This window comes from Vollenhovia emeryi, unplaced genomic scaffold (assembly GCF_000949405.1).
Source record: "Vollenhovia emeryi isolate VEMERY1.0 unplaced genomic scaffold, V.emery_V1.0 DF939120.1, whole genome shotgun sequence".
Lineage (NCBI taxonomy): Eukaryota > Metazoa > Arthropoda > Insecta > Hymenoptera > Formicidae > Vollenhovia > Vollenhovia emeryi.
The window spans coordinates 3898453-3911698 of NW_011967246.1; the positions used below are offsets into that span (position 1 = coordinate 3898453).

The 13246-nt window shown below is 35.5% G+C and overlaps 4 protein-coding genes across 11 annotated transcripts in view; 2 read left to right on the forward strand and 2 right to left on the reverse strand.

Annotated features, from left to right (window-relative positions):
* LOC105570665 (CAP-Gly domain-containing linker protein 1) overlaps positions 1–4142 on the forward strand; it is a 27398-nt gene extending 23256 nt beyond the window's left edge. For all 8 annotated transcript variants that reach the window (XM_012028066.1, XM_012028062.1, XM_012028064.1 and 5 more), the window contains 5 exons: positions 63–734; positions 985–1103; positions 1176–1488; positions 1608–1759; positions 1819–4142. In XM_012028066.1, the coding sequence (XP_011883456.1) occupies positions 63–734; positions 985–1103; positions 1176–1488; positions 1608–1759; positions 1819–3990 (3428 nt within the window). In that variant the 3' untranslated portion in view covers positions 3991–4142. The remainder of the gene's footprint in view (positions 1–62; positions 735–984; positions 1104–1175; positions 1489–1607; positions 1760–1818) is intronic.
* A 1057-nt stretch (positions 4143–5199) lies between these two features.
* On the reverse strand, positions 5200–7016 carry LOC105570666 (sulfotransferase 1C4-like). The gene is made up of 5 exons (XM_012028070.1): positions 6911–7016; positions 6418–6586; positions 6062–6191; positions 5860–5954; positions 5200–5701 (listed from the first exon to the last, which is right to left on the reverse strand). The coding sequence occupies exons 1-5, from the start codon at positions 6964–6966 to the stop codon at positions 5420–5422; spliced, it is 732 nt and encodes a 243-aa protein (XP_011883460.1). The 5' UTR covers positions 6967–7016; the 3' UTR covers positions 5200–5419.
* Positions 7017–8466: 1450 nt separating this feature from the next.
* LOC105570668 (sulfotransferase 1C4-like) lies at positions 8467–10658 on the reverse strand. Its single transcript, XM_012028071.1, has 6 exons — positions 10366–10658; positions 10105–10204; positions 9761–9926; positions 9346–9472; positions 9158–9252; positions 8467–8849 (listed from the first exon to the last, which is right to left on the reverse strand). Exons 1-6 carry the CDS (start codon positions 10571–10573, stop codon positions 8562–8564), a joined length of 984 nt encoding a protein of 327 aa, XP_011883461.1. The 5' UTR covers positions 10574–10658; the 3' UTR covers positions 8467–8561.
* Positions 10659–11385: 727 nt separating this feature from the next.
* Positions 11386–13246, forward strand: part of LOC105570669 (phospholipase A1-like) — a 7927-nt gene continuing 6066 nt past the window's right edge. Inside the window, exons 1-4 of the mRNA XM_012028072.1 lie at positions 11386–11601; positions 11970–12006; positions 12873–12924; positions 13010–13157. Coding sequence (XP_011883462.1) covers positions 11527–11601; positions 11970–12006; positions 12873–12924; positions 13010–13157 — 312 coding nt within the window. The 5' untranslated portion in view covers positions 11386–11526. The remainder of the gene's footprint in view (positions 11602–11969; positions 12007–12872; positions 12925–13009; positions 13158–13246) is intronic.

The following is a 13246-nucleotide window of genomic DNA, read 5'->3' on the forward strand; positions in this document are numbered from 1 at the left end:
AGAGATCTCTTTGAGATCTACGCGATTTTCGCTCTCCTTTTTACCCTGAGACGGGCTTTTAGGTCTGGATAGCCATGATCAGAGCTTGGACAATATCAAGTGCACCTTTGAGAGGAGACTGCATGAGCAATCGAGTCTGGTGGAGACGTCCTTGAAACGTATCCGGGAAATGGGGCTTTTGGTGAGCAAGACGGAACGGGAGTGCGCCGCGCGCAAAGAGTCCGAGAGTCGCCTAGAGAAGGAGCTGGGAGCTGTGAAACAAAACTTGCAAGACAAAGAGACATTGGTAGAGAATATGAGACAGGAGTTCGAGAGAAATACGAGCGCGTTGAACGAGGAGCTGCAAAAATCGAAGGAAACGATCGAAACGATGAAGACGGAGAGCTTAAGCGAGAAGGATTCGCTGCTGTCAGAGTATCGACGGACGATCGAGGAGAGAGACCGGTTGATCAAGGAAAAGACCGAGGAGCTGGAGTCCAAGTCCAAGAGGCTATTGGAGCAGCAAACTGCGGCTCTGGAGGGCTTGAAGGCCGAAAATGTTAACCGTATCCGTGAACTTTCCGAGTCCTTCGAACAGCAGTTGCGAGCGAAGGACACGAAAATCGAGGAGTTCACGCAGCAGCTCGGGCAAAAAGTGTCCGAGACCGAGAGACTGTTGGCTGAATTGGCCGCTGAGCGAGAGCTCTGCAAGAAGAAGGACGAAGAGCTTCTTAACGCTCTACGAAAATTGGAAGGTTTGTCTCATAAAAATGAAAATCGAAAAATTTGACTAAGAAAATTCGGATAATTGAGAAATTTAATCGCCGATTATGCGCTGACGTAGAGTATCGATTGGCATTCAACGAGAATAGCTTTCGATGGAATATTTTTATTAATCTAGCATTTAATTTATTACGCAAGTGATTTTTGTGTTCTGAATATAAAATGATAAATGATAAATCGGCAAAACGGAGTCTCATTGATTTTGTCGTGGATTCTTTGCAGAATTAAGTACGAGGCTCAAATTAGCCGAAGACAACAACAGTGTTTTGTCGAAACAAATTGAAGACTACAGGGCCAAGAATGACGACAACGTTAGAATTATTCAAGAGAAACAAAAGTTGGCAAGTATTTGTTTTTATCTCGTACGAATGTAGCGTTTGAAATTTTATCTTCACGTTACATAATCAATCCAGGAACAAAATCTAGCTAGTTTAATTGCTTCGGAAGAGGAATCCACCGCGCGGTTAAACAAATTGAGCGAAGAACTGAAAGTGAAGGATAAAGAGCTCGAGGAGCTGCGAAATGCTACTTTGACTCAAATGGAAGAAATGACTAAACGTTTCGAGGCCCAAATTATTGACAAAACCAAATATATCGACGAGATAAACGCAGATGTCGCACAAAAAGCCTTGATGCTCGTTAAATTGGAGAAAGATATCGCAGATTTGAAGGCGATTATAGCGAGCAAAGATGAAGAGATTAAACATCTTCTCGAGAAGACTTCAGGTATGGACATTGAATGGAAGATCGATATGAAGATCGCTCTGTTCTCAGGCTGAATTTATAAAATTAATTACACACGCATTGACATAAATGTAATATGGTTTATTTTAAATCTTTTGTAGAATTGCAAGACGCCTTCACGTTATCCGAGCAAACGAAAACAAATTTGGAGAGTGAACTTCGCGTATTTGAGTCGAATGTGCAGAAATTAAATCAACAAATTACAAGGGCGGAAGAAAAAGTATCACAACTGTCGTTACAGAAGGAAAAACTGGTCGGTATAGAATAATTAATTATTAATTCATTGGATTAATGATCTGAACTTAATTGCAGGAGTCTGATATAGCGAGCGCGATAAGCACTTCCGCCGACTCGTCGGAACAACTGTCGAGATACAACGAGGATTTGCGAAGAAAGGAGAAGGAATTGGACGAGGCTCGCGAGAAGATTTTTCAAACGGAAGCCACACTGAAGCAAACGGAGGGAAAACTGTCCAATACCGAGACTGAATTGAACAAGAACGTAACGTTAGTCGAGCAACTGCGCTCAGAGAAATCCAACTTGGAGTCGCAAATGGGCGAAGCTAAAAAATCAAATGCAGATAATATCAAAAAGATACGCGAATACGAACAAGAAAAGAGCGAATTATCGGCAAAGGTGGAAGAAGCTGAACGCGCAAAGAGCAATTTGAAAGAGATTTCTGGCGAAATCACCAATCTTGCGGAGCAATTAAAGAAGAAGGACGAAGAAATTGTTAATCTTCGTGGAGAACGCGAAATCTTGCAGAATTCTCGCCAAGAAGAGACATCCTTGCTACAGAAAAAAATTACGGATTTGTCGACCAATTTGTCGACTTCGCGCGATGAGATAAAAAATCTGGAAAAGTGCAAGAACAAACTGGAGGCCGATCAGAGCGCGAATCGCTGGTCGATCGAAGAATTGACGGAAAAATTGAAATCCGAATCGGACAAAGCGTCGAAATTGGAGAACTCGATTCAGGAGAAGGATTCGAAACTTCAGGATGCGGAAAATAAGTTGTCGGAAATACAGAAATTGCATGACGTCTTAGTTAACGATAAAGCAACTGCTGATAAGAATTTAGCAGTGTCTTTAAACACCATGACCAGCACGGTGGAAGAGTTGAGGAACAAGTTGAAGGACGCCGAAGGAACGATTAAAGATAAGATGGACGAAGTATCAAAGATGAGAATAGAGGTGGAAAAATCACAGACTCAAGTAGCCGAATTGAATGCTGCAATGTCTTCCATGAAAGAAGAGCATACTCGTAATAGCAATGAACTGAATAACGCACAAGAGGCAATCGCACAGAAACAAAGCAAAATAAATGAATTGTCCGAGGTCAAGACTGTTCTGGAGAATTCAGTGAAGTCATTGGAAATCCAGTTATCGAATTTGCGCGAAGAATCGGAGAAAAGAGAGAAATTGCGGACAGACGCGGAAGTTAAGGTAAAAGAATCGGAAACTTCTAAGGAGGAAGAAATACTGAAGCTGCGGAATTCCTTGGAGTGCGAAGTTGCGGCCAAGCAGAGGAAGATTGACGACGTAAATGAACAAAATAAAGAGTTGGAGGACAAGTTGCGATTGTCGCAAGATGCTGTCGATAAGCACAAAATCGATTTAGATGGTAAAGAAGCTATTATTCATAAATTAAAGGCGCAAGTGAAGACCCTGGAGGACGCGCAAGTGGAGAGAGTCAAGGCAGAACAGCAGTTGCGGAATGAGGAAATTAAACAGAAACAGAATGAGCTGAGCGGCGCGAACAAGCGAATCCACGAGCTGCAGCATGCAGTGAACACGCTCGAGAAACAGTTAACAGAACAGGAAACGAAATCAGCCGATCTGGCGAGAACCATGGAAAATAATGAGAAAGAGGTGAACAAGAACATGCAAAACCTGCAGGAAAAGCTGAACGTCGCTAAAGTGGAAGAGACGCGACTTCTGGACGAGCTGAGTAGGCTGGAGAAAGAGAACAAGCAAATCACCGGGAAATGCATGGAGGCGACGAATCAGTTGAAGCTGTCGCACGAAAACCTGAAGAATACCTACGACGGAACGGGCGACACGAAACAGCACATTGTCGCGAAGGATAACGACGTCGCGAAGTTACAAGAGGAGAACGACACCGCGAAGAGCCAAATAGACTTCCTGAACTCCGTGATAGTAGATATGCAACGTAAGAACGAAAGTTTGCTGTGTAAGATCGAGGTTCTCGAGATGGGGATCCCCGCGAACGAGGCCGAGGATTACACTCGGAACACGCTGGACAAGCGAGCAGCGGCGCCCCGTATGTTCTGTGATATTTGCGATCAGTTCGATCTGCACGAAACGGAAGACTGTCCCCGACAGGCCCAAGATTTCACGGAGAGTACCGAAAGAGCGACGAAGACCACGCAGAAGAAGCAATCCGTAGAGAGACCGTACTGCGAAAATTGTGAGATGTTCGGACACGACACGCGCGACTGCGACGACGCCGAGATGTTTTAACGTTACGTCCGTAGCTTTATTCCGTTTGCTTGCCAAGTGCGTCCCGTAGCTGTAAAAAGATCTGTTAAATTTTACAGAGTATATTTTTGTATGCCAGATTTTTCAATTGCGTCCTAAATCCGGGGCATGAGTCTTCCCACGTAGAACGGACACCCGAGAAGAAAGTAAAAATTTATGTTCCCTCCAAATCGCAATTTAATCACGCCACCCTCTACAAAAGTTTCGGCAACATGTATAATCATTTTTATTCTCTCTTTGGCTATAGCAGATTTATTAATTTATTTTTATCACCCTGAAATATTGACACAATATAAATTTAATTTATAAATTATATTATAATAGTAATTTTTATTAGATAATTATAGAATTATTGAATATAATTAATTAATTAATTATATTTAAGCATTATTTTATTTCATCGGAATTTAAAAGATGGAAAAGTATCGATACTACCGATATTCAGTTAAAGATAATAATTTATTTACAGGTGTATTTGAAGGGAATATACATTTGTGTTTTCCAGCTTTAATATCTATTTTATAACATTTGTGGCGAGTTATATGTAATTTTGTATATAATAGGTACTAAAATTTACCAGTTACTCCTTTATTTATTATTTATTTTCCGCGTTTGCGCGCCTTAAGAAGATAGTTCCTGCAGTGCACGCCGGTGAAAAGCGGAATATTGGACGTGAAGTTTCTTCGATAATTAATTCACACCTCTCTTTGAACATAATATATTCTCACAATACTCTCCGCTAAACGATCCTTTATAGTCTTCGTATAATATGAGGAAAACAGGAAGAAAAGATTTGGAACATATAATAAGTCTCGAACACTTTTGAAGCTGATTTATGAAAATATCGTGGCCTGCTGTTATCTTGCCTTCCGTTATGAATCTTAGGGTTGAAATATATTTTCTATTGTCGATTATATTGTTGTAACATGTGATGCATTGGAGATAATGCTTTGTAGATAAGAATAAAACAAAATGTTTATGTGAATTAATGACTGTAGGTGCATTCTTCATCTACCATGCAGTGTCCTTTCTCCATTACTGATGTAAGTGTAAAGTTTAAGAGAGATACAACATACATATACTTTAACGGAAATTTGGAGCTTGACTTCAATTAAATTTTATTATTGTCATTATTTTATATATTGTCATTATTTTATTGCCATACTAAATATTTTTTATAGATATCTAATGATCCAATACATATTCGCTATTATTAATAATGACCTGTTTCCAACACAGTTTAACGATTTCTTCTTTACAGAAGTTAATCGGCTTAAAAGAGAGATTCAACACATTTTCAACTCGTCGTTAAAGTTTCTTTTATTCAATTTAAATTGAAAATTTCAGAAAATGCAGTTGTGGTTTGGATAAAGCAATTTAAATTTAATATTTTACTTGTTTATTTACATGTTTAATGATCAGGAAACGTCAGATCCGTATCTTTCGTATTATCAGCGATCCACTTGCTGAATTTCTTTTCGATTTCTGTAGTGAACGTTTCTTTCCAACTGCCTATCTTTCCTTGTCGGACAAATGCTTCAGGTTTCATCTTAGAATCGACAGACGTCTGGTTTACCATATCATTTTTGCGGAAATTTTCTATCTTTAAATGCTCCTCCAACTTGGCAACTTGTTCATCGCTGTAAGTCTTGCCGAGGAATGCGGACACCTTCTTGATGGTTTCAGGTAAATCCTACGCAAAATAAAATGGAAATTGTTTCTAAGAATTATAATTTGTCGTTTAAATTCAATGTTTTATGATATATGTTTCATACTTTTTACAACTTTATTTAAAGAGATAGGCAAAAATCTTTGGGACATTGTATAGTATTAGAATTCTCCTCGATTTACCTTTATCAAATCCTCGTAGAAGAGAAATAACATGTTTGCTCTGTGTCTCATGGTCCAAGCTTCTTTTATGTGCTCCCAATATGGTTCATAAATTGCTATAAATTTATAGGAAAAATAAGCAAGGTTTCAGTGCAGAAGCAAAACTTAATGCGAAGAGAGAAAACTAAATTAGAAAGCTAATTAAAAATATTAGGAAACTTACTATGATTACTTATGAATTGATCACAGAATTGTTCGAAAGTTCCCTGATACTGGTAGATTTTCGTATTTTCCTTTAGGAAGTGGTACCATGAGATTATCACGTCTCTTGGATTTCTCGCGACATAAATAATCTGAAAGGAACTAATTTTTGAAAAATGTCTATCTGGATTGTTTTGTTATATTCTAGTAATTCTGACTATTACATATTGAGAGAGAGAGATTGGAAATTTTTTGCAAGATATATAATTTCACAAATGTTTTTTAATCTAGGTATGATACTTTTTCATTTTTTTTATTTTCATAAATTTAGCCTATTTAAATATGTTTTATTTAAGAAGTGCACGATTATCAGCTTACCTTGCAATTGCTCTTTACGACCGTCGGCAACAGATCAAAGGGTATATGGCTCTTGATAAAACGTGGTGGAAGCTGATTTTGCACGAGATCAATGTATCTCTCGTTTTGCACGCTGGAGTTACATGAATCCTTGATTGCGCACATATGATCATCTATTATTGCACCTAAACTAAATATAAATCTTATGTATGGTTATTCTTGATTCGTGAAATAACGGAATTTTACTTACTGTTATTATTTCACATAAGAAAATAAATTCGCATTCTTTAAACTTTTTATATTCGAAATATAATCAAAATCTGATGAAGTACCTTTGAAATAAAAGTAAACTAGCACAAAATGGACATTTCGAATTTAATGTTCGATGCAAATATTTATCTAAATCTACATATATAAGAATTTATTTTCAATTATGTTGAATAATTTGAAAATGTTTTATCATTATTATAGGTTTTCGTAAATATCAGATGAGAAAAAGAAAATAATACTGTACTCTATAAAGGGAAATCTGTCTCTTAGAGGTCTTCGAAGCGCTTCTTCAAAATTCATGTTGTTTGCCACCAACCATACAAGTTCCTGCGTCACAGTCGTACCTAATTAGCACGGCGCATAAATTTTGTATTTTATATTTCATTTATGTTCGCCTACAATTTTAACAACAAGTATTTATTTAAAGTTTCAACGACATAAAAATGAAACTTTTCGAAATATTCAATTTTTTATGTTTCGAAATCAGTGCATTCTTAAAGACTTTATAATTTAAGAAAAATAAATAAATAATTTATCATAAAAGTCTATCTATTAAAGGTGTATATATTTACACATACGTCAGTAAATTTACTCTTTGTAAGTATAATATAATTGCGTAAACGTGGTTGTTAGCGGTTGTACAGTGTTGTAAAACACAGTTTTAAACTAGCATTTCCTATTGTAAAGCCTGTTTTAAAAGATGGCTGAACTTGATCTTTCACAACTACAACGATGTACGACGTAAGAGCTAACCAATCAGAATAAATTACTAAAGTGTACTCTGATTGGTTATCATTTAAATGGTACATGATAACCTTAAGATGTAATGATAAGCTTAAAATTGAAGAGGGTCCAAATCCAGGACCGAAACGTCGTTTTTATATTAAATAAAGGCATTGGCCAGTGTAGGTCGTTTTCTGAAAAATACTCATCATGGTTATCATTTACTTCAATTACGACGTATCTTACTCTATTGTATATTACTTTGTTGTACAACACTTATTACCACTTTTACTCCTACAACCCTACAACTACGTTTACGCAATTGTAGAATGGCCTTTACAAGTTAAGTTTTATTTTAAAAAATAAGAAAGTAAAAATTACGAAAGCATCAGCTCGTAACGTTACGAAATTGAAATGACTTACCTGATCTAGGATAGGTAACGACCCACGTATCATCAGGATGAATTTCAAAATTATATATTTTGTGGCCGATCTCAACATATTTGTATGGCAGGAACCATTTCTTCTCACCGATCTTAACGTAACCGCGTTTTTGAGGCGGATACAACTTTAATAATGCACCTCCCAGCTCACCCTCCACCTGTTCCACTTTCAAATCTTTGAAGGACATCGTTCTTCGAACAATTTTTCCCCATCAAAAGTTAACTAACATTCCTTGAATCTCCGTCGTACCTTACAATGTGTTCCACATTTATTGCCGAATTGAAAAAGTTCTGTCTTCATTGGGAATATATCTATATGTATTGATAACCACTTGAACAAACATTCATGATCACGCTATACGTGGTCAAGCGAGGTTAAATATAAAAAAATATTTGCAGGATGACGCAAGGCCATAATATTACATTGAACTCAATTGCACATGTGAAACAAGTATTTATAAGTATTTATAAGAGGACGCGCAAAAATGTCGATATATTTAGCATAATAGAACAAATTTATAATGAAAAATATAATTTATAAAAATATTATAGATTATATAAATTGTGTGTGCTTGCAAGGTTTGATCTCAACAAGGTTTGATCTCAACAAGGTTTGATAAAGATAAAAATAAGCTTTATAGTTCTTGTCTTGGAAAGCTTGTATCAGCAATTCTGTTTATTTAAAACGTGCCTAGATACAACTTTCGTAAATTGCAACCACAATTGTTTTCATCGTGACAAACTTGGAAAAACCAAGTCCGTGTCTTTTAAATTGTCAGCGATCCACCGGCTAAATCTCTCCTCGATTTCCGACGTGAACAGTTTTTTCCAACCATCCGTTGCTCCTTGTCGAATAAATAATTCCGGTTGCATGACGGTGTCAGGACTCGGCTGATTCACCATCAGATTCTTGCGGAAGTTCTCTATTCTTAAATGCTCCACTAACTTGGCGATCTGCTCATCGCTGTAAGTCTTGCCGAAGAATACAGCGATTTTCCTTATGTTTACGGTTAAATCCTGTGCAAAATAGTTGAAAACGTTAAGTGTAGAATAGTAGTATTTTTTAAATATAGGAATGTGGTAATTTTCATTATTCGCTATATTTCCATTATAGAATCTGAATGATATAATCGAGGTTTATTCAAAGGATCTAAGTTCAAGTAATGAAATGTTACTGATATTAATATTTGAAATTTCACAAATTGTTGAAAATTGTAATCATTTATTTCCCCCCTGTCTTGTTCAGAAATTGACATATTGTTGCGATTGAAAAATTGTTTTCTTTTACACGAATTGGAATAAAGTAGAATTTCTTTCGATCTCACCTTTATCAGATCTTCGTAGAAGAGGAACATCATATTTGCTCTGTGTCTCATCGCCCAAGCTTCCTTTACATGCTCCCAATACGGACTCCATAGTGCTGAAATAGCGGAGGATCAAGCTTTTTTTTGAACGGTAACTGAGAAAAAATTAATTCAGCTGGAAAGACCAATCACTATTTGGCAAATCTTACTGTGGTCATTCATGAAATTATCACAGAACTGTTCGAAAGTTCCCTGATACTGAAAATGATCCAAAGTTTTCTGGAAATAATACCACGAAACCACCACGTCTCTTGGATTTCTTGCGACGTAGATAATCTATAAACAAAAAGAACGTCACTGAACGGTATTTTGCGTTGTCGTTTTTTAATGTATCTCTTTGACGCGTGAATTGAAATAGAAACGATTAATTTTTTAATACCATTTAAATTGGTTAAATGCAACAACTAGAATACACAAATGCCAAATGCTTTGACGAGTTAAAATTGAAAACCTTGAAGGAACTATTGTTTGCGTTAATTAATTTTCTTCTCAGTATTTTTATCATATCTTTTTTCATTTTTATATACATAGATTCTGTACTCCGCTTATGAAATGCAAACGCACCTTGCAAGTACTATTTACGACTGTCGGCAACAGTTCGAAAGGCATGTGACTTTTGATGAAACGCGGCGACGATTGACTTTGCACGAATTTGACGCTGTATTTTTCCGTATTAATCCTACCAGAGACATCTTTCGTTGCGATATGATCGTCTAATATTGCTCCTATCCTAAAAGAAAAAGAAAATTGACAGCGGAAAGTTTAAAAAGAAATTTGAAAAATAAAAACTACAATTCATGATTATTACTTCATGTAAGAGAAAAGTAGAAAAATAATTCAGGTTTTTATTTTTAAATTAAATTTGAAATGTTCTTGTGTAAAAATATTATATTTATGTTATACTCTACTCTACGAAGGGAAATCTCTCTAATAAGTATCTCCGATGTGCCTCGTCGAAATTCATGTCGTTCGCCACCAACCATACAAGTTCCTGCGTCACCGTCGTACCTAATCCACACAATACGTAAATTTAATTAACATATCTAATAATAACACAAAATTGCAAAATTTTCTTTTCAGAAGATCGTCTAATTGTAAGTCTAGAAGCCCTGTGAATATCTACTTCCGAATAATTAAGCTTCAAAGTTCAAATGTTGGAAACAATTTACCTGATCTAGGATATGTGATGATCCACGTGTCATCCGGGCGAATTTCGAAATTGTATATATTGTTGCCTTCTTCGACATATTTATACGGCAAGAACCACTTTCTCTCACCGATTTTAACGAAACCACGTTTGTGAAGTGGATACCATTTTGATAATACGGTCGCCAGCTCACCCTTGACTTGTTCCACTTTTAGATCCTTGAACGACATGTTCGTTAACTGTCTCCTCGTTGTTTAAAATTTCGCTCGAGTGTCTTTACGGACTGCACACCAATTACAGAACGCAAAACTTTTTCCACTCTACTGATAATCACGTAATGGGCTTACACACATAACAAAAACATACATATATATCTATATAAAGATATAAATAACACATTTGATTGTAGGTGCATACTCGGAAACTTAATGTCGTTATCATTTGTTGATTAGCTCAGTACATCGATAAATATTTCAGTGTGATATAAAATGCATTTTTGTGTTGAATGAACTTTAAGATAAGGTTACGAGAGATCTTTCACTGGAGTGCGGAAAATCGAGATGGCAATGATAAATACGAGGATATGCAATACAACTGCTAAATGCTTGCCCATATGCACTTACGTCGTAATTATAACATCTGTAACATTCCTTTGATGTGACGGCGAAATACCGACAATAGGACAAGTCCGCTGCGTAACATTTTAGTAAATTTTATGTACGCAACATCATTACCTATCTTGTCCACATTATTATAACAGAGATACATAAGAATATGATGACGTTACAGAATTACGTTGTAAGACTGTACCCACTTATAGTTATTGCAATATGTAATATTACTGCAATATTAAAATATTACTGATATATATTATTACGTAATATTATGTGCTATGTGGGGGATATTACGTCGCACATAGCTTGGGATATTCCGTTTCTAATTATTCCTTATCATAATTACAAATGTGCAATTTTGTATGAATTACCATATCTAATCATACAACTGTATGCTCCTCCTTTTTCTTACTTATCTTGCCAGTTAAAAGCTATTGCAAACGATCCGCCAATATTGTATTAATTCTACGTAATTTCCTCGTCCAAAGTTTCTTTTACCAAAAACTATATTTTGTAACTAATACGTCGGGAGTACTACTTTTTCACCCGCTGATGAAGTACTCGCCAATATGTCACTGCCTACGATCTCATTAGTTTTCGTACTGCTCGGCCTTTTCAGTGTGATAGCGGCTGCGAACGACACGGTAAACGCATATTTTCTCACTTTTAGAATTGAGTATTAGAATCTTCATCCTTTCGATCTATCCGGTTTCTATTCCGGTTTCCAATATAGGCACGTTGAAAGTGATTTAACAATAAAACGCCATCCCTCGAAAGCAAAAGCTAAACTTTACACAGAACTATACTTACTATTGAAACCTTCTATAGAACCTTTGTATTTCTATACCGAACTGGACATGATACTCTTTCGCGTATCTCATTCTTTAAGTAATCATATCGTTCAAGATTATATTAAACGAGGTGTTTTATAGTTTAAATCATTTGTTGCTAATTTTGAACATTATTTATTCCAGAATATGGTATGTACTTTCACTGGCGATTTTTGTTACAGTCATCGAGTTATAAAAGGAATATTTTGACGAATGTCGGTTTGTAGGACTTTTTTAATTAATTTTCCAGAAATATTCTTAAGATATACATATTATCGGTCATGCTTCAATTAAAAAAATAGTATTTCTTTGTGAAGTTTGTTCGGTTTTCTTTGAAAGTAAAGGCGATACTTAGAATTTTGTTTTCTAAAGAGTTTTAAGGTCATAAAAATATTATTTGAAAGCGAAGTATTAATTACTTTTTAACTTACTTCGCGTCTTCAATTTTATAAAAATCGTACTTTAAATAGAAATGAAAAACTTATTTAAAATTATAAACTGTCATAATCTTCGGAAACTCTAAAATGTTTAGATATTTGAAATAATAATGTCCCAATCGCCAATGTAGTGGCCTAGGTTTTCTGTTGTAAACGTTTCCTAAAACCAAAGGAAGCTCCCACAATTTCTCGGAGTCTTAAAATTTTAATTATTTGTTTTAAACTTTTGGAGAATAGAAATAATTTTACCAAGAATAGATGTATCAATGTAATGTTTATTAGTGCTATACGTATTTACCTTTACTTTTAGATAATAAAAAAATAAAAATACAGTTTTCATAAATATCGCGTTTCACCTGAGGCGCTCTAATATTTATCGCAAAGATGTTTCGGGCTATTTCAATAAAACATAACTAATACACATCGTGCAACTGTTCAGATCATTTATTATTACTTACTGTTATTATAGAATATGATTTTATGTATTTTTTGCAGCGTCAATGCTGTAATATCAAATTTTGTACAGATATCGACATTTAGTGAACTTATTACTTATTGTTAATATGATATTTACTGGATTCTTTACAACACATCCATGACTATTTACATATAAATATTCTTTTATTATAATTATGATATATGTTATAGGCAAATCTTGTATCTTCGGTGTTGAATTCGTGTCTATAGTTTTGTTCACGAGGTAATACGCGCACGGATACGTGCACGAGTATCCATGCATTGTTAATTAATTTTTAGCACTACACTAGCGTTTGCATTTCTTACAGTAATAATGTTCCTGAGGGTCAAGTTGTCAAGATAATCGAATCCTGCGATCTTTTTGATCCGTTGAATCCAGTCATCTTTGTGACCCATGGATTTATTGCAAGTGCAGACACGTTTAACACTTCTATATTTGTTAAACCATTAATAGAGGTACATTTCTTGTACGCAGAATTAAAATTAAGACACAGTATTTTTCTCTGTAATCTCAAAACCTAATCACCATACCAACAAGTAATACA

Bases quoted from the DNA above. Each gene is read 5' to 3' on its own strand.
- LOC105570666 (XM_012028070.1), bottom strand. From the start codon at position 6,966: ATGAATTTTGAAGAAGCGCTTCGAAGACCTCTAAGAGACAGATTTCCC. The intron at 6,192-6,417 runs GTAAGCTGATAA...AGTTCCTTTCAG, and splicing joins TCGTAAAGAGCAATTGCAAG to ATTATTTATGTCGCGAGAAA. The intron at 5,955-6,061 runs GTAAGTTTCCTA...ATAAATTTATAG, and splicing joins TCAATTCATAAGTAATCATA to CAATTTATGAACCATATTGG.
- LOC105570668 (XM_012028071.1), bottom strand. From the start codon at position 10,573: ATGTCGTTCAAGGATCTAAAAGTGGAACAAGTCAAGGGTGAGCTGGCG. The intron at 10,205-10,365 runs GTAAATTGTTTC...TGTGTGGATTAG, and splicing joins CATCACATATCCTAGATCAG to GTACGACGGTGACGCAGGAA. The intron at 9,927-10,104 runs GTAGAGTATAAC...TTTTTCTTTTAG, and splicing joins GAGAGATTTCCCTTCGTAGA to GATAGGAGCAATATTAGACG.